The sequence below is a fragment of the Drosophila yakuba genome, chromosome 2L, assembly GCF_016746365.2.
Source record: "Drosophila yakuba strain Tai18E2 chromosome 2L, Prin_Dyak_Tai18E2_2.1, whole genome shotgun sequence".
NCBI lineage: Eukaryota > Metazoa > Arthropoda > Insecta > Diptera > Drosophilidae > Drosophila > Drosophila yakuba.
In genome coordinates, this window is record NC_052527.2 from 14,857,326 (window position 1) to 14,877,612 (window position 20,287).

Here is a 20,287-nt window from a genome sequence, read left to right on the forward strand (position 1 = left end):
TACTGAAACTGTTTAAAATATTTTCAAATCAATTACTTACATAATCATCAACCGAGTACGTCAGCTCGCCATCGTCATAGAGAACAAACCATCTTCTTTGCCAGCGCTGTAATCGAAAAAGAAGAAAAATATTACTAAATAGCACTAATATGTGAGTACTCAAACATCCAACTATTCGCAAGTTTCCATCATTTGATCTTCACTTGGTTGTAAGTCTAGGTCTATAGCCATCGGTCGATGAGAGTGATGAACTCTAAAACAAATTTGTATTGTCGCTTGCAATTTGCAATACGAAAGGTGGGACGAGAAATGGTGAGGAAAGACAAGATCGCAGGTAAATAATGTTCAACGCCCCCGACAGAAATCATAATTCCTTTATAATTCGTTCTTTCATAAATTTTCAGACGTTGTCATTCCCATGAAAGGCAACCAAGCCCCAACGCCTTCGCCTTCGCCTTTGCATTGGCACTGATTCGGTGTGGATCTGGATCTGGATCTGTATCTGAATAAGAATCTGAATCTGAATCGGAATCTGGATCTGATTTTCATTGTTATTGTTGGTTGCCAGAATCATAACAAACGTGCAACAGCCACAAGGGTGTAGGACTCAACGTGTGTCTGATATTTATGCAAATTGTTAAAAGTCAAAGCAAATTAAGCTCAACCTTCAGCGAAGATGACGTTGAATTCTGTTGCCCCATTGCGTTGCAAGTTGCTAGATGCAAGTTGCAAGTTGCAAGTTGCACGTTGCACCTTCCCGCAGTTGATTTCTCCTCAGTGGAGAGTGTGCGGGGAGTGCTGAGGTGTGTCAAGCGTATTATTTATAAGGCAGAGAAGAAGGCAGCTCGCACGCGAATAATCAAGCTTCAGCACCAATTTTTAGTTTATGGTCTAGTTCTTTATATGTTGTGTAATTCTTTATTCACGTTGGCTATTTTGCGATCGAATTCATAAATATGGAATCAAATCTATGGAGTGAATGTAGGAACTAACGAAGTGAGAGGTAACAACATGGTTTTGGGCGATCATAAGCTATATACAAATACATATCTGCAATAACTTGGTAAATACGAAACAAAATAACCTGCATTTGAATAAAATATATAATTGTTTACGTTTAGCAGAAAATCAAACGAGACAGTCGCTCTGCGGTTTCCCAAACCCCAAACCCCAAAGCAAAGTCAAGCGTGCAGGAAACCTGATCAGATCGCGGGAAAGATTCTCTGCACTCAATTACGTCAAACCAGGTTGATTTCCTCCTTTTCGCTGTCGAGAGATTGGCAAATGGGTCAAATGGTCAAATGGGTCAGGCGGTGGAATAGTAAATTAGATTATGTTTGCATCGAGATGCACTGCAAGCCGCGCCCCAAATAAACGGAACGTGTGCTAGGGTTCCCCTGGCCCCTTAAAACCCTTTCACCACCCGTTTTCCGCTTTTCCGCTCCTCTACACTTCGCATTTCCCACATTATTCTCTAGCACACTAGAGGTAAGCCGCTTAGACCCCGCCGTTTAGAAGCCCCAGTTTCGTCTCACTAGACAGACACTCGCAGCGGGAAGACAATGCCACCGCCCTAATCAGTCCGCGAAACGACATCTCAATGCTGGCGAGCGTGTACCGATACCTATGTATACTGATGGGCATGGGTGTGTGCTGGTGTGTTGGTGTGTTGGTGTGGGAGCTGGTGTAAATCGGTTGTGGCAGGTACGCCGCTGGCGTCATTACCCCCCAGAGGTTGAATGTCACCGGCGGCATGACTTGGGGGCCAAGCCGATAAGGCGCACACTGTCCGCTGTACAGGGCGTGTAACAAATATTCCTAAAGATTGGAGCGTAGGTTAAATACCCTGGCTAGCAAGTTTCAATTTTTAAAGTAGCTAGTTTCAATTTTTAATTAGCAAGTTTCAATTTTTAAAGTAGCTAGATTCAATTTTTTAAGTGCTTTGGTTCTTTCACCAAAACAAAACATTAATTTAAGAAATGTTATCACGAAGAGCTTTCGCAACTATAGAAAATTAAGATAAATCCAAAAATAAATTCCTTGACGTAGGTACGAAATAAGAAAAACAAATCAGACTTTATTTTCTTATTTACCAATTCATAATATTCGCACGCGTGAATGCCATCATTTTTGATCAGTGTACCCAATAAAAACAGTTTCGGTTCCCCCAAGCAGCAAGAAGACGTTAGGCACGTTTGCTGATAAGCAAAACTGTAGGCCAGACTAGGCCAGACCATATTAAATTAACGTTTGGAACGTCTGGAGGCGCGAACAGTCGTACGATGTTGTTAATATTACTTTGCGGTCAGTTGCCAAGGCAGGGGAGCAACCCGTTCGATTAGTGGGTCAATTGGGAAAATGAGCTATTGATTGTGGGAAAATGTGGAGCTGGAAATCTTAATAAGAGCCAAAAATTTCCAATCATGCATTACCCAAGTGACCATATTCGGATTAGTGATAACGCTCAGTGCGACCCCAAAAGATTATCAAAAATAAAATAATACAACAAATATAATAATATTATTAAAAAAAATTCAAAAAATAGATTTAACTTTTATGAATTTTTAAGCTGCCAGAGTACTTGGCCACAAAGACCTGATATCTGTATAGATTTTAGCCCATATATTTTCCAATTAGGTGCAACAATTCGTGTGCTCACATAAATAAATACATATATAGTTTGTTTATAGCTACAAACAGGTTTAAGTTTTATGCAAATTGAAAGCTTATTTCTTCCGCATGCTTATCTCTTTTCTTCTCATCATACATATGTATGTGCTATTGCCTTTGCAGTAGCCTCCTCCCACATCATATTTAACGCCTTAAATACACCATATTAAAAGAAATTATTTGGACACAATCAATTAGCTTCTAATGGTTTGGGTCAAGCGTTAAATGAAATTTAAATGAAGGAATAATTTAAAATACTAAGTATAAGATATAGGTAATAAAACATTGTTGGAATTATTATTATTATATTATCCTTTGTTTATATAAATCTAATATAATATACTATATATTTTAAATATATTATATTTTTTATTATATTATTATTCGAATTTTTTTTAAATTTTAAATTTGTGCTATTATATTATATTACAATACTACACCAATTGCTATTATATAACCATTTGGAATAAATAAGAAATACGAAATAAAAATAAATTCTAATACTAATGCATTTTAGTATGATAGACTTAATTGAGAAATAGTGATCTGTTGTGCGAGCATGGGTTAAGCTTAGCTGCATTTGAAACCGCTACTCCGGCTCGGCCACAAAGTGGGCTTGGTCCCTGTTGCGGACAAGTGAGATTGCTAATGAGCTGCTTTTAGGGGGCGTGTTGTGCTTGCCTTCCCAACTTTTCTAGATTGATTCTACGCTGCCTCCAACGGGCACCCCATCCCCTTCCCGTCCCGCTGGCCCGCAGTCCCAGATTACACGTATGCAAATTAAGCCGAAGTTCAATTGCGACCGCAGCAACAACACGAGCTCGGATCTTTCTACACTTCTCCTTGCTATGCTTGACATTCACAAGGTCAAAGCTCTTAGTATTCTGACTCGGGGTCTTGCACTGTACAAAATTTCTCTAGAAATAACGGCACTCGGAACATTAAATATACCCAAGATTTTAGGAAAACCGTTATTATGTCAAAAGTGTTTACACAAAATTTTGTAAATTTGCAAATTTTTAATGGTGATTGTCGATTTTTACAAATTTTAATAAATTACTTTAGTAAAGCTTTCATGCATTTTATGTAATAATTACAGGCATTTTTTCTCAGTGTTTATTCTGGTGTTCCATTTTCCATTGCGCTCTTACCCGGCATTTGTTTGCAGATCGCTCGTTTGCCTATTTTTATTGCATTTTACATATTACAAATTATATGGACGGCGCTGCTGCCGCCGCTGTCGACGTCGACTGCACTCGCCCCCACGAGAAAACAGTATTTAAGGAGCTGTGAAAGTCCAAGTCGTCGATTATTGTCTCAGTGCAGTTGTCAGTTGCAGTTCAGCAGACCGGCTAGCGAGTACTTGCATCTCTTCAAATTTTTCTTATTTAATCAAGTAAGTAGGAAAAGGAATTGATTATGCAAGTGCGAACAACAAAATACAAGTATTAAATGGAGGGACATAATAAACTTCCTATTTTTTAAACTTTAAACTTAAATTTATTCAATTTAAATTTATTAGAACCTGCACAAATAGTAGCAAACACAATTAATTGGCATCAAATTAGAATTTGGAGGCCTGTGCCTGTGCCGAATATTCGTCTTGGAAAATCACCTGTTAGTTAACTTCTAAAAATAGGAATTTTAACATAACCCGCCCCTGTTAATCGGCGCCGTGCCTTCGCCTTCGTTAGCTATCTCAAAAGCGAGCGCGTGCAGACGAGCAGTAATTTTCCAAGCATCAGGCATAGTTGGGCATAAATTATAAACATACAAGCCGAATACTAATATAGAAAAAGCTTTGCCGGCACAATATTCCAAACAAAAACAAACCGAGAGTGCCGAAAAATAAAAATAAACCATAAACGAGGCAGCGCTGCCGTCGCCGGCTGAGCAGCAGCTTGCGTACATGGCCGCGATCGCGTAACGGTAGATAAAGAAAAGCTCTACGTAACCGGAGCTTCTGCGGGAAAGATCTTCCTATAAATACGGGGCCGACACGAACTGGAAACCAACAACTAACGGAGCCCTCCTCCCATTGAAACAGATCGACAGAGCCTGCTCAAGCAAAAAGAAGTCATCATGGCGTTTACCTTGACCAACAAGAACGTGGTTTTCGTGGCCGGTCTGGGAGGCATTGGTCTGGACACCAGCAAGGAGCTGGTCAAGCGGGACCTGAAGGTAACTATGCGATGCCCACAGGCTCCATTTTGGATGGAGGTTAAATTTGATTACTCAATCCTAGAACCTGGTGATCCTCGACCGCATTGAGAACCCGGCTGCCATCGCCGAGCTGAAGGCAATCAATCCAAAGGTGACCGTCACCTTCTACCCCTATGATGTGACCGTGCCCATTGCCGAGACCACCAAGCTGCTGAAGACCATCTTCGCCCAGCTGAAGACCATCGATGTCCTGATCAACGGAGCTGGCATCCTGGACGATCACCAGATCGAGCGCACCATCGCCGTCAACTACACCGGCCTGGTGAACACCACGACGGCCATCCTGGACTTCTGGGACAAGCGCAAGGGTGGACCCGGTGGTATCATCTGCAACATTGGATCCGTGACTGGATTCAACGCCATCTACCAGGTGCCCGTTTACTCCGGCACCAAGGCTGCCGTGGTCAACTTCACCAGCTCCCTGGCGGTAAGTTTAATGAGCGGAACGCTGGAGTTTTCAAAAAACTAATTTCCTCAATGACACCTCAATAGAAACTGGCCCCCATCACCGGCGTGACCGCTTACACCGTGAACCCCGGCATCACCCGCACCACCCTGGTGCACAAGTTCAACTCCTGGCTGGATGTTGAGCCCCAGGTGGCCGAGAAGCTCCTGGCTCACCCCACCCAGCCCTCGTTGGCCTGCGCCCAGAACTTTGTGAAGGCCATCGAGCTGAACCAGAACGGTGCCATCTGGAAACTGGACTTGGGCACCCTGGAGGCCATCCAGTGGTCCAAGCACTGGGACTCCGGCATCTAAAGAAGTGATACTCCCAAGAAACACCACACATAACATTAGTTCATAGGGTTCTGCGAACCACCAGATATTCACGCAAGGCAATAAGGCTGATTCGAAGCACACTCACATTCTTCCCCTAATTCGATAATAAAACTCTCCATAAAAATATGGAAAAATAAATGAAAATTGAGAAATCCAAAATAGTGATAAGCCGCCTGCCTAGGGGGCTAAATTAATTAAAATAGATAAGTGGGAGTGGCTGGCATGGCGGAGCAGGCCCAGTTCCTTCGCCAATCAGTCGTAAAACAGAAGTCGTGGAAAGCGGATAGAAAGAATGTTCGATTTGACGGGCAAGCATGTCTGCTATGTGGCGGATTGCGGAGGAATCGCACTGGAGACCAGCAAGGTTCTCATGACCAAGAACATAGCGGTGAGTGAGCTGGAAGTTGGCGGCTTTGGGGTTCAGTTTCTACTCAGATCGAACTCAAAACTAGTCCAGCCAGTCGCTGTCCAAACTAATTAAGTTAATGAGTTTTTTATGTTTGTTTCGCGCTGAGCAACAATTAAGTTTATGTTTCTGGTTCGCTTAGATTTCGTTGAAGGACTTGGCACTTTCGCTCGCTTGCACTGATATTCAAAGAAATGCATCACTATATCGAATTTTCAAAGGTGTACAACTAACAAAAAATTATTCTTACAACTTAGGCGGTTATCATTTTTATGATAAGCATTTTGTCGTTTAAAATTTTCACTTATCTTCTGCTTTCATAGAAGATTCGATATTAAACCACCAATGAAGTCTATTTCTAACAGCCAGATAAGCAATATGTGTAAAGATTTGTATTCTCTATCAGGAAATTCAGAGAAAAGTGGAATTACTATTTAGTATTTACTACGAGCCAAAGAATTTCCTAACAATTTTGCTCTTTAGAAACTGGCCATTTTACAGAGTACAGAAAATCCTCAAGCCATCGCTCAGCTGCAGTCGATAAAGCCGAGTACCCAGATATTTTTCTGGACCTACGATGTGACCATGGCAAGGGAGGAAATGAAGAAGTACTTCGATGAAGTGATGGTCCAAATGGACTACATCGATGTCCTGATCAATGGGGCCACGTTGTGCGATGAAAATAACATCGACGCCACCATCAACACAAATCTAACTGGAATGATGAACACTGTGGCCACGGTGCTACCCTATATGGACAGGCAAATGGGAGGATCTGGTGGGCTAATTGTGAATGTTACCTCGGTCATTGGGTTGGACCCTTCGCCGGTTTTCTGCGCCTACAGTGCATCCAAGTTCGGTGTGATTGGATTTACCAGAAGCCTAGCGGTGAGTTGCATGCAATCTCTATATCTATATCTCTACCTCTACATTTTTTAATTATTTAATTCAGGATCCCCTTTACTATTCCCAAAACGGAGTCGCTGTCATGGCGGTTTGTTGTGGTCCTACAAGGGTCTTTGTGGACCGGGAACTAAAAGCCTTTTTGGAATACGGACAATCCTTTGCCGACCGCCTGCGACGTGCTCCCTGCCAATCGACATCTGTTTGTGGTCAGAACATTGTCAACGCCATCGAGAGATCTGAGAATGGTCAGATTTGGATTGCGGATAAGGGTGGACTGGAGCTGATCAAATTGCACTGGTATTGGCACATGGCCGACCAGTTCTTGCACTATATGCAGAGCAATGATGAGGAGGAACAAGAGTAAATTCGAATCAAATAAAATAATGCTTTACGCAAAAAGTAGGCAATTCATTTTCCGATGATAATAGATATGGGTCATCTATGGGGTGTGAAAAGTAATGACAAAATTCGGCGTGCCCGAAAGTATGCAGCGAATCTTGATAGGCGCTATAATTAGATGTGTTTAATTATGAGGTTGGGATTACTTTCTATATGATTCCGTTCCGTTGTGGGAATATTTACTATGCTGATTTTTTGGCATCAGTCGTTGATATGTTCTTTCAACCTTTGATCTAAATTGTAAGTGCAAAGTCAAGTCCAACTACCCAAGGCTTTTCACCATCAATATTCGTAGCGTTTCGTGCACATTTCTAGAGCGTCTCTAGTGCATCTCAACTATGCGAATGCATGTCGAAATTTCGCCAGAGCAATGCCGTGCATTGAACTTTGGCACATTTCCAAACGCACAGACAGCCAGTCAGCCAGCCAGTCAGGCATAGGAAACCCAATCGGACGACCGAGAATCGAATGCGAAAACAAACAAATCTGCCGACACATTGCCCAGGAATATTGGCACTGAGAGCCTACAGCTACACCAGGAGAAAAAATTCTGATAAATGTAAGTACGTACAACTTAATTTAGCTATTTTCGCTACTAATGCATCGCAGGAGCCTGCTTACGGACGAGTAACTGAAGCTGTTATATTTTCAATCTAATAAAAATGTCTTCAATATTGTTTTTGTTGCATAAATGAATCTACCTCTGTCTGGGTCAGTTTCTCACGGTGTAGCTATATACCAGCCATACAGTGGGGTGAGTTGTGGGCACGCCGCCTTGGCATACTTCCAATTCGAGTGCGTTGTCTTCCTTCTAGTCGTGGCAACTCGGTTCGTAAAAAATCAATAGCCACCAGACCAAAGAGAGCCACAATACCATCGGACATTGAGGACCCAACGCAGCGGAATGGAACCAACGGAATCGCATGGAGTGGAATCTGGCCAGGCCATATCAAACCATTTTTCCAGAGTTCCCACTCCCTGCCGTCCGCTGGCGTTGCAAGTTTGCTTTCCTTTCCATGGCGCAACTTAATTCCAAAAATCGATTAGTCACTGTAAGCGAACCATGCAATTGTCCAGCATTTTTCATTTATAACTCCTTTTTTTCGTTTAATTTTTGCTGGTCTCCTCCCCTTATCCACCTTCTTTTTTTTTGGCACACGCTTGATTAATTTGGCCAGCTGCCGGGTGGCAAAGGGGGGAGGACATTTAAAAATGCAGGAAGTAATCGATTGGCTAGGGCACAATGGCCAAAATGGGAGAGGCAGTGCAATCGCAAAAATGTTGGGGTAGGTTAGCCTTAAGGAAATGCCGGAAAACATTGAAAATTACGATACAAGATACATTGCTTGAAATTATAAATATTCTGTGCCGATAATTGACCAATCACACAATTATCTTCGACTTGATCTGTTTGTTTGTCCACTTCAAAGAACTATCATCTACACATTAATTTGTTTGTAGGTGAACCCCTGAATGGTAAGTTGTGGTAAATTATTAACAATTATTTTTAAACAAAACTATTATAGATAAAGAGTATTTGAGCTTCGACTAGTTCTAGTATTTAGCCCAACACAGTAGATCGAACAAAAACATGCGACCGACCGGTTGCCGGCAGTAGGTGGAGATTAATCAACAACAAAATTTGCGGAAAAATGGAGGAAAAAATTACTGATGCTTTTTAAATGGCAATACGTGCCTGGTCACCAGGTATTTTACTAATTAACCTGACGGATGCACGCCACAGCCGAAGAAGATAGTGATTATGCAACTGCATGGATCGCTGCTGTTGGCTGTGCATGGGCGTTGTGAGATAATGAAGCCCTGATCTGATGGGAGTTTGTAGCCAACACTGATAATGCACTCATTATGGAACCTAATCGCCATTCATTACTGCCTGGAAGATCAATGGTATTGTAGTAATTAAGCAAAGATTATCCAACCGATTTCGAGTGTTACAACAAAAGAGCAGGATGCCTATTTGTTCCTTATATGTTCTGCTCTAATAATTGGTGGCATCAAAAGAATCGGATATTCATTTCCATATCCATTATGTAAGTGATAAATAAGACGTTGTAACAGGTATACAAAATAGTTTAGATTTGCATGATATGCCTTTATCTTAAGGCACTACAAGAAGAGTGTTACACTGCGTCCTAGAATATGTTGTGTGATTTGCTCCATAGCTTGAATGCTGATGTTCTGATCTAGTTCCCCTTGGGCAGAGTTCACCAGTCTCGACTCGTTTTATAAGACATGCGGCAGCGTGGCAAAAAAGAAACACTTGAACACATGTTAGATATGGGAGCAAATACCCCTGGCCCGCCAAGTCCGCTCTCAAGCTCAGGCTTTGAAGCTCGGAAAGCCAAGTCCCATTTGTATGGCCGACTCGTTGTCTCGGGCCTGAAACTATATAACTCTGGGCCCGCGATTCAGATTTTGACTGAGACACCGATGCGGAGCTTGGAGCGGCGCATTAAGATTATCTATGGCCGCACATGGCACCAGGCGGTCAGACAAGATTATATGCGAAATGCGAAGCCAAATAACAAGTGTTACTCAAGGCAGCAAATTAATAGCCAACATTTTTCTAAACTAATCACGACAAGTGCTCCGGGTTTGAGGCTGACACAGAAAATCAAACAGCCGGCTGAAAAGGCAAAGCTCCAACTTGGCCAACTGGTGGCCCAAAAAAGAAAAAGACAGATAGATCTGAGCGTGGCTTAAATGCCAAAAAATGCAGTAAGCGAAAAATAAACATGAAGAAAAATGACAGGCAGAAACGTTACTTGCCCTCCGGGGGTCGTCGCTTCCACCTCATCCGCCCCACTCCGAATACAGCACCATTAGTCCCCCATGGACCACCATTCCCCATTTCCCATTCCCCACTCGGGAGTGGAGCGAACTTGAGCCGACGATCAGAGATTCCGACACGTGCCGGGCGACAATGGGAATGGTCCAAATGTCCATAACAATGGCGCTGGAGTACAAACAGCAAGCATTTTGTAAATTTGCGTCCATTGACACTCTGACCGATACAGATCTCACAGCTCTCGATCTGGGTTCTGATCCAGAGGGTCACCCTGTTTAACCGGGAGGGCCACCTAGCCGGCAGATTGGCCCACGCAAAGTTCCTACCCCTCCCAGTGCCAGCCCCCTCCCCCAACTGCACTCTCGTGGTACCCATTTCAGCCTTGGGGCAGCAACCACTTTGTGTGTACAAGAGACGAATGTGAAATGAAGTCGATGCACTGCGAAAATAGGAGCGTCGAACTGTGTAATCGGTAAGGAAAAATTCTTAATTTACTAAATAAAAAGAGATAATCTAACAATCGATAATCGAACTAAAAGTTATACATCTATGAACGGTTCTTTACGAACGGTTTAGTTCCCATTTCGTTTTTGCAGTGTAAAAATAAGTAATATTCTCAGGGGGGGAGTCGGAAAGGGTGCTGGCTGAAAGGGGGAGCTCGGGACCGGTCCTGGGTGCATGTAACACAATCAGGAAGTAATTTTTATGCTATGTACCCATAGCATGTGTCGCCGTCATCGTCGACGTAGCTGAAGCTGAAGCTGATGCTGATGCTGCTGCTGTCGCTGTTGATTTTGCCCAGTTTGTTGGTGTTGCCACAGCCGATGTGGACGTGGATGTGGATGTGGATGCGAGTGATCCGGCCAGTCAGCGGAGACAGTCGCTCAGGCAGCCGAGAAGATGGCAAGTTGAGCTGGGTTCTCAACTCCCTGCCGAGTTGTCGGGGGAATTGCATTCGAGCCCGAGACCGAGCTCGAACTTGAGCTCCCTTCTCTCCCTTTGGGAGGCCAAGTTGAGGAACTGGGTGCATTGGGGGCATTGATTGGCAAGATGATGATGACGACGATGATGTGAGGCAATCGCTGAATCAATCTTGGCCAGTAGTTCAGCGTTTACTGTTATTAGTTGCTGGAACATTGCATTTTGATCGTTCCCAATATGGTGTGCTCTTCGTTTTTTTTTCTTTTTTAATAGAAAAAAGCATGAGGCAATAAAATGGGTAAGCTATGGGTAACAATATATAAATGAAAAGGTGATCAGATATTTAATGTTTTTGACTAGTATGAGTGATCCGAAACAGTGATAATATTATCCGTATATTATCCTGATATTATCCGTATTATTAACATGAAAAAATCAAATTATTTATAGCCGATTTTCTAACCAGTTTCTTTTTTACTGCCCTGCAGCTAATTATGCCACTTTAATGAGCAGAAAATGAAATCGAAACCACTCTGGCTGAACAATCCAATCAACAACTCTATCTAAATAACAAGTATCTCGAATGCAATTTAAGCTGCCCCACGAAGACCTGCGAAATGGGAAACTAACTAACTAACGGAAAAACAACGAATTGTGAAATAATTCGGCAATTTCAAAATTGATGGCAAGCCTAAATTGCGGCCATAGAAATCGATTAGCGCCACGCTTCAGCTGAACAGCGAAAAGTTAAAATAGCATTAAAAACAAAGCTGCAGCAGAGTTGAAAAAAATTAAGTTATCGACAATAAGGAAAATGCTCAGTAGTAAACGGACTCGTGCGGAATGCGTTTTGGTCTACGCCATATTCTTTGAGTTTTCCTCTCCGGAAAACTCATTCAGCCATTAAATGCCGTTATCTGCTGATTACACAATAAAAGCACAACCACAAAGCAGCAGCAACAAATGCTACTGCAGCAGCGCCCAGAGCCAGGAGACCTAATTCGAGGCGCATCTGCAGAAGAGTTGCAGCAACAGCAAGAAAAGCAACAATAGCAAAAACAGCAACAATAGCTACATGCAATAATATAACGTAACATTCAGAACGTCTTTGTTGTTGCTGCTGCAACTTGTGCTGCTGTTACCCGGAGAAAAGCTGACCGAGAGAAAAGGCTGCCGCAACAATTTCTCGCAACATTTTGCTGCCTTGCATCATTTAGAGCTGCACCCAGAAAAAAATTGTCCTTTTAAAATGTAATAACTATATTTCAAATTAGATTGCTTTTTAATGTAGTAACAATAATGAAAATTTCCTCAATCATAGCATGAAGTAAAGTGACTAATTTTGAACAGAAGAATTAACGAGTGGGATGCACAGTTTTCCTCAAGTGTAAGCACTGCGATTAGTTAGATGAATAGTAAGGGGAGTGGCGAGTGCATCATGGAGAGTATGTGCAGCTGACTAAGAACTAAAAGTTTGTGGAAGTCGCAGCCGCAGCAAAAAAGAAGTAAAAAACAGATTGGCTTACAGAACAGTGGAAAGCCTTTCACCACGCATTTTCTAATGTCCACTCAAAAAGGTTTCTATGACATAACTTTTAGGATTTTGTTATTTTCGAGTTACTTCTAAATGTACAAGAATATATTACAAATAATATGTATACATATTTCATTTACCATGCATTTATGGTGACCTTTTTTGATATGAATCTTCATTCAATTGATTAGGGATCAACAGATTCACATGGACTATAATAGGCGCTTAAAGGTCTTTCTAATTAAAAAATCTCCTATATGTAAACTATCATACCCTTGAATAACGCTTTAATATAAAAAAAAATTCTTTTTGGATTATTTATTAATTAATTGTCGTACCCAGCTATAAAATTAATAAATATGTTCCATTTAAAAATTTCTTCAAAATGCCAAGTAAATGAAGACACACACAGAAGAAAGGGTATCCATCGTTCCCTTGCTGCCAGCTATCCTTTCTGGTTTCGGAGCTCGGAAAATGCGGTTTCTGTTTGCCTTCCAACCCGAGCTGCCTTGTATCTAGGTGCAAGAAATCGAGTCTCAAATTGCGCCAAAGCCGCAAACTGGCCCGCTCCGCTCTTGGCCATTAGTTATTAGAGCTTGGTCAGCAGCAGCGTGTGTGCTGTGTGGCGAGCGGCCTTTGTATTGGTGTCTTGGAATTTTCAACAAGTTTTGCTAAAATATGATATTACCCAAGCAGGTTGCAGCCGAAAAAACAAAAACAACAACAGCAACAGCGCGGCAAAAATATTTGTATGGATATTTGGAAATGGCGCCCCGTTCCCAGTCCGCGTGGATGGGTGAACAAACTCCAAAAGTGACTTTGGTTGCAAGAGTGGAAAATGCATAAATGAAATGCATTCGAGGGGAGAGGGGAGCGGGGAACCATGGACATCGTAAGTCAGCTGACCATTGATTGACGTTGATTGTGCTGGCCCGTTTGGTTTGTCGCGCGTTCAGTGAACTCATTTACAGATTCGGTTTCTTTTTGTTTTTTTTTGTTAAAGTTGACACGACATTAAATGTCAGCTTGAGTACCCCCAATTTTTTGTCAGCCAATCTGACAGCTCTGTGTGAATTGTGACCATGGCAGAAGCACTTGTGAAGGAAGATGGGTTGAATTAAGATAGAGTCATAGAGATATGCATGCACGTGGCCATTCGGCCAGGCATTTCGCACGATAATGAAGCTTATGCAAAGTGCCAAAGGTTGAAGGTCTTTGCTCAGCTTCATTTGTTGTCGAGATTTCCACGTTTGATTTATGAAAATTGCAAATGTTTTCCTTTGTGGAAACCAAGTGGGCAGTTAGGACTTTGGAATTTTAGGCAGTTCCACTTTAGCAACCATATCAACATTTTTTAAGCTGGAAAACTTCCTATTCGTTAAGTTTCTCTACCACCTAAAACCAGGCGTTAATTTTCTTTTTTAGCCGGTTTGACTTTGTTTTCGAGCTATGTTTGAACCGAAACACTGTACTAGTTCGCAAAAATTATTAGGATCCTATCCCTCAATTTTTGGATAGTGTAATTTAATTGCAGTAATATTTAATAATATTAATATTGCTGTAATATTTAATTGCTTTCGTTCGTTACAAAGCTCAGAATTTACTATTAAGACCAAGTACGCATAAGATCTGGGGTTATCTAGGGTTACTGAATAGATTGATTTCACATTTATTTCCATATTTTTTGCCTGAGCCTTGTGCACTATTAAAATCAATATGCCGTCGTAGTCAGTAACGTTTCAAATCTCGAGTAAACAGGAATAATTTTGCAATGGAGTGCAAGCCCAGTTTATTATTTAAATATTTTATTTTACTTTGGATACTCCTTGCAACTGTTCACTCTCCTGGCTCAGATACTGAAATCGCACTTGGACCCTACTATCCTTGGACCCTAACATACAGGCAACGAGGCAGAGCCTCGTCCTTAAAGCCACTTGAATAATTTTCATAATTTGTAATTATACAAAAAATGTACGAGAACTTTTAAACATATTTTTATCAGCTATGTTGAAACAAATATTATACATTTTTTCGTAACACATAAATGTTAGTTTTCCTTCGGATTAATACAGCTTAAACGTGAAATATTCATCCGTTTAAATAAGCTCACTTTAGATGACTTTGTCTTAGACGCTTGTATCAACTAGGGCAGCCCAAAGTTTGCGCAATTAACTCCCACAGTTCAGATAGTAATATGCCATAATAAATTGATGCAAATGAACTTTCGACCAACGAAGGTCACTTCAGGTCTTTTGTCAGTGTTTTTATATTGTTTGTTATGGTGTGTTGTCATAGTCACAACACAAATGGATAGATGGATGGATGGATTGGTTGAGGTTCCACGAAGCACAGATAAGCATTGGCTAATTACGAGCCTCCGGACCCTGGCAACCCCCCAGTGTACAAAAGCAAACTAATTGAATCGGCCAGAGTATCGAAAAATATACATATAACCAAAACAGAAACAGAAACAGAAACAGAAACAGAGGGAAAAAATCGAAGAAAAATGCCATAATGGGTTCACTAATTGCTTCAATTAGACATCGACTGGGGCTTTTGAAGGCAGCATACAGCAACAGGTGTGCGAAACGACCGACAAAGTTGTGCAATATCTATGGAGCTCAATTGCAGTCGGTCTCTCGGTTGGGGCCAAGTACTCGGATCTCTCTATTGTTTTCAAAAGTTCACGATATTTCTGTTGTTTTGCTTTTTGCGGTCACACCTTTGTGGATTTTTCAATTAAACGATCAGCTGACCTTGATACTTCTTGCCTCGCAATTGAGTTTATGCTTACACGCTTCCATCTCGGTATCTCGATTTATTCTGTACTCGATCATCACTCACCTGAAAGAAAAAAAATATTTGAAAATATTCATTAGCGGTTTATTAAATGCAAGAACACGGACTTAAGGAGAACAAGCACACTTCCTTATTGCCTACGGGGAGATGCCTAATCTGGCCAACCATTAAAAGCCCAAGAGTCCCTCACATACACTAAGAGAAAAATATAAGCCATTGGCTAATTTCAAGGCACCAGGATATAAATTACAATTAAGCTTTAAACAATAATATTATGTAGTGCTTGCATTTAAGAATTTCCCAAAAGTCTCTTAAACTTCTGAGTGCTCAAAAAATATTAAAAATAAAACTTAAAAAAACAAGTGAGAACGCTAAAGTCGAGTTCCCCGACTATCAGATACCCGTTACACAGCTAGTGGAAGTGCGGGAGAGAGTTTTCAACACTGACAGTTTTTGGCGGTTTGTGGGCAAATCGATCGAAATTTAGAAGACGAATACAAAAATGAAAAAATAAATGAAAAATCGACACACTTGCGCTGCGTCTATGTTTCTGGAGTGTGCATGCTTAAGCTCAACTTTCTAGCTTTTATAGTTACTGAGATCTCGACTTTCATACGGACAGACAGACGGACATGGTGAGATCGACTCGACTATTGATCCTGATCAAGAATATATAAACTTTATATGGTCGGAAACGCTTCCTTCTGCCTGTTACATACTTTTCAACGAATCTAGTAACGGGTATAAATACTAGCTGCATATTGTTTTCCGTGCCGTTAACTCCTTGATGCCTAAGAGATCCCAGAGAAGAGCTGGCTGGCATAATGAATTGTCAATCATTATGCAATCTTCGAGTGAAAAATGATGCAGCAGGTTCCCTGCTCTGCTCTCGCTGGGATATCTTTAAGCCGGAGAATGCGTGGGCCGCCAACATTTAGACAGACTTTGAGACTGGCGGACTGACGGACAGACAGGCGATCTTGTGATGTGCAACATGGTCTTAGATCTTTTGCCGTGGCATGTGGCGCTAGAGTGTAAGGCCTCGGAGAGAAAGAGGCTTGAACTCGAGCTCGAATCTCGACTTGGAGCTGGAGTTGGAGCTGGGACCCATCATTTATAACACGGACAGCTCGAAACGGCGTTCCTTACCCTTTTTCGGCTCGCTTTTTGGCATTTGTTATGTGGCGTTCTCGTTTGCATTAAGAAATACGTAATCGCACACACATACCATACAGCATAGTATAGTACAGCATACAGTATACAGCTTCCAAAAGACTCGGCCCTTTTAGGAGGCAAGACAAGTTGCGCGATGATGGATGCCACAAGCTGGGCTCATAAATTGAGCTTGTTTTTAAGTCGGGAAACAGAAGATGGAAAGATCTGCGGGGGCGTCTATTGGTTAGCCTTGTCAACACACCCAGTCTGAATGGCTATTGGGAAATGCCTTCGTGATCTGTGTTCGATTCCAAAGCTTACGAAAGAGTTTGATATGTTTGAAAAATGATAGAAAATTGCGTTGGAACACCATTCATTCATTTATTGATAACTAATGTGAATCGCTGTGTACTAAAAACGTAACACTTATTAGTTTTATGTATAATAAATATACATAAAATATTTTTTTGTAACTTTTAATATTAATGAAATTAATGTTACGATAATTACAAACATTAATTTAAATGTTTCTTTCAGGTTGCCCAATAACGACAATCGTTTTGTTATTTTTTTAGGCCGTTTAAATTTTATTTTGCCGCGAGACTCGGAAGTACTTAATTTATTTTAGTACAGTCTTAATTTATGTCTTTAAATCGGCTTGCCCATTGTGCAACATGTGAGACAACAAAAACACATAATATTTATTGACCGCTTGTAGCTTGCATTGGCAATTAAAAGTTGAACTAATAACCATCAGTAACCAATCAGACCCAATTCTCACCGCAAATTACTAAACAAACTGAAAACTAATCAATGCCATAATGATCAAATCCGATTGCCAAAGCACCGCAGGAAGTCAATTATTGGTTTAATCATTACCAAACAGCTCGAAGCTCTCATTTTCAATATTTGTAAATTGATTATTGCATTGTTGCTGTTCTCGAGTGACTGCAACTTCCTTTGGGGCGACAAAAGAGCACAGGCTGTGGTCATAAAAAGTTAATAGAGTTGACTATTAACTTGTCAGTGGGCAGTGGGCCCCACAGCTCACTTGTTGGCCGTTTTGCAAGTGGCGAGCATTGCGACATATCTACATACATACATAGGTATTTCGTATATGTACATTTGTAAGTATGTAAACTGGGGCTGGGTGAATCCAGAGTTGGCAAGTCGTCAAGTCACCAAGTCGTCAATCATTTTCATTTCGTTAAACGTGTCAAATGACGGTCGCGAGCGGAAATCGTTCACTAGTAGTTATTTTCTTTTATGGGGGAATGGGCTAACTGCCGGCGACTGGGAGAGCGGCAATTGGCTTATTAAATGCGCCTTAATGCGATACGTGTTAAACGGGGAGCGAGCAGCAAATGCACAACAACAACAACAACAACACAACAAAAAACAAACGAACATAAAAAAAACAATTGCAACATCACATTGGACACGCCCACAAATCTGCAGCTGCAGGAGGCGTTTTTTCGTAATTAGTGCGAACAAGACACTTTCCAAACAGAGCTGGAAAAACAATACCCAGACACAGGGGTAACACACAAAAAAAAGTAATTACGCGGAAATCAAACATCTAACATCTCCCTGGTGATTTTGCAAAAGTCGTTACCGTTATGATGAAAACTTTAGTGCGACCATTTCCACCGCTTTCCACCATTCTCCCCCAGTTTTCCCCCCACTCATCAGCCAGCGTATCCCCATCTCTTTTTGTTTGGCTGCACAATATTGCACATTGGCACAGATGACAAAAACAAACTGCGGCAGCGTATAAAAAACAAAAAGCACAAATGCCGGCAGAAACGATAGACGAACTTGCATAAAGCATCAGTCAGCCAGCAGCAAATGAAAAAAGTTAAATAATACCTTAAAGAGGCTGTGACGGGGGCTCAGAAAGATGAGTAGAGATCTCGTACACGTTTGGATTGCTGAGATTCGAACGGGGAGTACGCTAGGTCTAGAATATGCCGGAAGAAAGCTTTTTTGAAGAAACTATCTTTTAATCACATATACTGCGTGTTCTTTACGAACCACAAACACTAGACGATCGCCTGATTTTGATTATAATTTCAATTAAGAAAGTTATATATGTTTCGGTTCCAAACTAACTACCTAGCTATCTAACCAAACATAAATGCTGTTTTATATAATCTACTTATTATTCACATTTTTAGGAGTTAGCTTTGTCCTACAAGGAAATTTTTAATGGTGCTACTTTTATTCACAGTTTTACAGGGTATTTTCTGTTCAGATATGATAAATGCGCTTTTTTTTATTAGGGCTGGCCCGCTAGGCTTGGTGAGCACAATAAAACCACACCACAGTTAGAAATATAGCCCCTCTTTCCGCCGTCAGACAGTTCGTCAATGCAACCACACATGAGCTGCCACCACGCCCCCCGGCGCACCACTGCACCACCGCCCTCCGCCCATCGTTCCTGGCGGCTCCATTCAACGACAATGACGGCGTGGAAATCCAATACGCGATCTCCACAAGTCAACGTCATCGCCGTTAGACGCTCGGTCTACGTAAGCCTTGCCTTGTCTCCACTCAGTGTTTTATGTAATGGCAGAAGCAAAAAGCGAGAAAAACTCCGAAGGCGAAGAAGACCAAAGCTGGCCATATTCCATTGACCACATGGTACCGCGCACTGCACTCCAAATAAGACCCATTGAAACTGCATCGAAGTATTACACTCTCTTGTTTAGCTGCCCATTGGAGTAATGGGGGAATGGTGTTTTTAAGAAGTGATTATTAAATAAGAGGTTAGTATCGACATAAAAAAGATTAATTAGAAGCTTAGCCAAGATTAGCTTTCTAATTTTGTTTCAGGTAGTTATGGGATTACAGCTTTTGTAAAAACAATCCAATTGAAATCTGAAAAATATCTTAAAACGGTGTGTGATAGCAGATAACACTTAACTAGTTAAGTGTGAATTAATTTTATCATATCAAATACTTTCAATTATGTAATATATGTATGTGATTGTCATTTTCAAGTATGACTTTTAACGATTAGCACAAGTAACTCTCTTAGTCGTTGTTGCTGGCTGACAGGATAAAATGGACTTAAAAGATCAGTTTTGCTTCTAAACTCATTTTCTTCGTTTTGGCCTTTTCGCCATTGCATTCATGTGGCGTTGTTGGCCGCAATATGCTGCATTTACCGTTGGCAACTGTGGGCCCTGCAAGACCGGAGCAATCAATTAACACACCTTTGGGTGGCACAAACAGAGGAAGGGAAAGTGGGGAAGCAGGAGAAGAAGGAGAGGGAGGAGGCAGTGAGCACCCACGTCGAGAACTCCATCCACTTCGCTCCATCCGCTGCACTCCACCGTTGACAGTTGCAAATGCATCTGTCGGTCGCGAGTCGTGGGCTAATTTGCGGTTTCAGCTTGCAGCCCAACTAATTAACATATAAATTTAGAGGTGTTGCACTTTTGTATTTATTTATGAATGAAACTGACAGAGACAAAGAGACGTGCTTGGTCGTGGAGGTGGAAGAAGGGGCTGGCAGGGAGTGGGAGAGTTTCCAGTGCACTGCGAAAAAAAGAATTTAACCAGTCTAAAACTGCATTTACTCAAATAAGAAATGATTAAGCATGTATAATTAAGATAAAAGATACATTTCAGTGCTTAAATGGCTAAGCTTCTTTGAAGGCTTGCTTATATAATCCTCAAA

General features: G+C 41.4%; 3 protein-coding genes and 1 long non-coding RNA gene across 6 annotated transcripts in view; 3 read left to right on the plus strand and 1 right to left on the minus strand.

The window, feature by feature from the left end:
• Positions 1 to 20,287, minus strand: part of LOC6528252 (protein outspread) — an 81,204-nt gene that overhangs the window by 11,835 nt on the left and 49,082 nt on the right. For all 3 annotated transcript variants that reach the window (XM_002089269.4, XM_015198959.3, XM_039371499.2), the window contains one exon: positions 41 to 106. In XM_002089269.4, coding sequence (XP_002089305.1) covers positions 41 to 106 — 66 coding nt within the window. The remainder of the gene's footprint in view (positions 1 to 40; positions 107 to 20,287) is intronic.
• On the plus strand, positions 148 to 1,100 carry LOC120320811. Its single transcript, XR_005560381.1, has 2 exons — positions 148 to 334; positions 405 to 1,100. It is a non-coding gene; the product is annotated as an uncharacterized LOC120320811 (long non-coding RNA).
• Positions 3,921 to 5,811, plus strand: LOC6528253 (alcohol dehydrogenase-like). The gene is made up of 4 exons (XM_002089270.4): positions 3,921 to 4,066; positions 4,718 to 4,851; positions 4,916 to 5,320; positions 5,386 to 5,811. The coding sequence occupies exons 2-4, from the start codon at positions 4,753 to 4,755 to the stop codon at positions 5,650 to 5,652; spliced, it is 771 nt and encodes a 256-aa protein (XP_002089306.1). The 5' UTR covers positions 3,921 to 4,066; positions 4,718 to 4,752; the 3' UTR covers positions 5,653 to 5,811.
• On the plus strand, positions 5,928 to 7,410 carry LOC6528254 (alcohol dehydrogenase-related 31 kDa protein). Its single transcript, XM_039371500.1, has 3 exons — positions 5,928 to 6,061; positions 6,563 to 6,967; positions 7,032 to 7,410. Exons 1-3 carry the CDS (start codon positions 5,966 to 5,968, stop codon positions 7,347 to 7,349), a joined length of 819 nt encoding a protein of 272 aa, XP_039227434.1. The 5' UTR covers positions 5,928 to 5,965; the 3' UTR covers positions 7,350 to 7,410.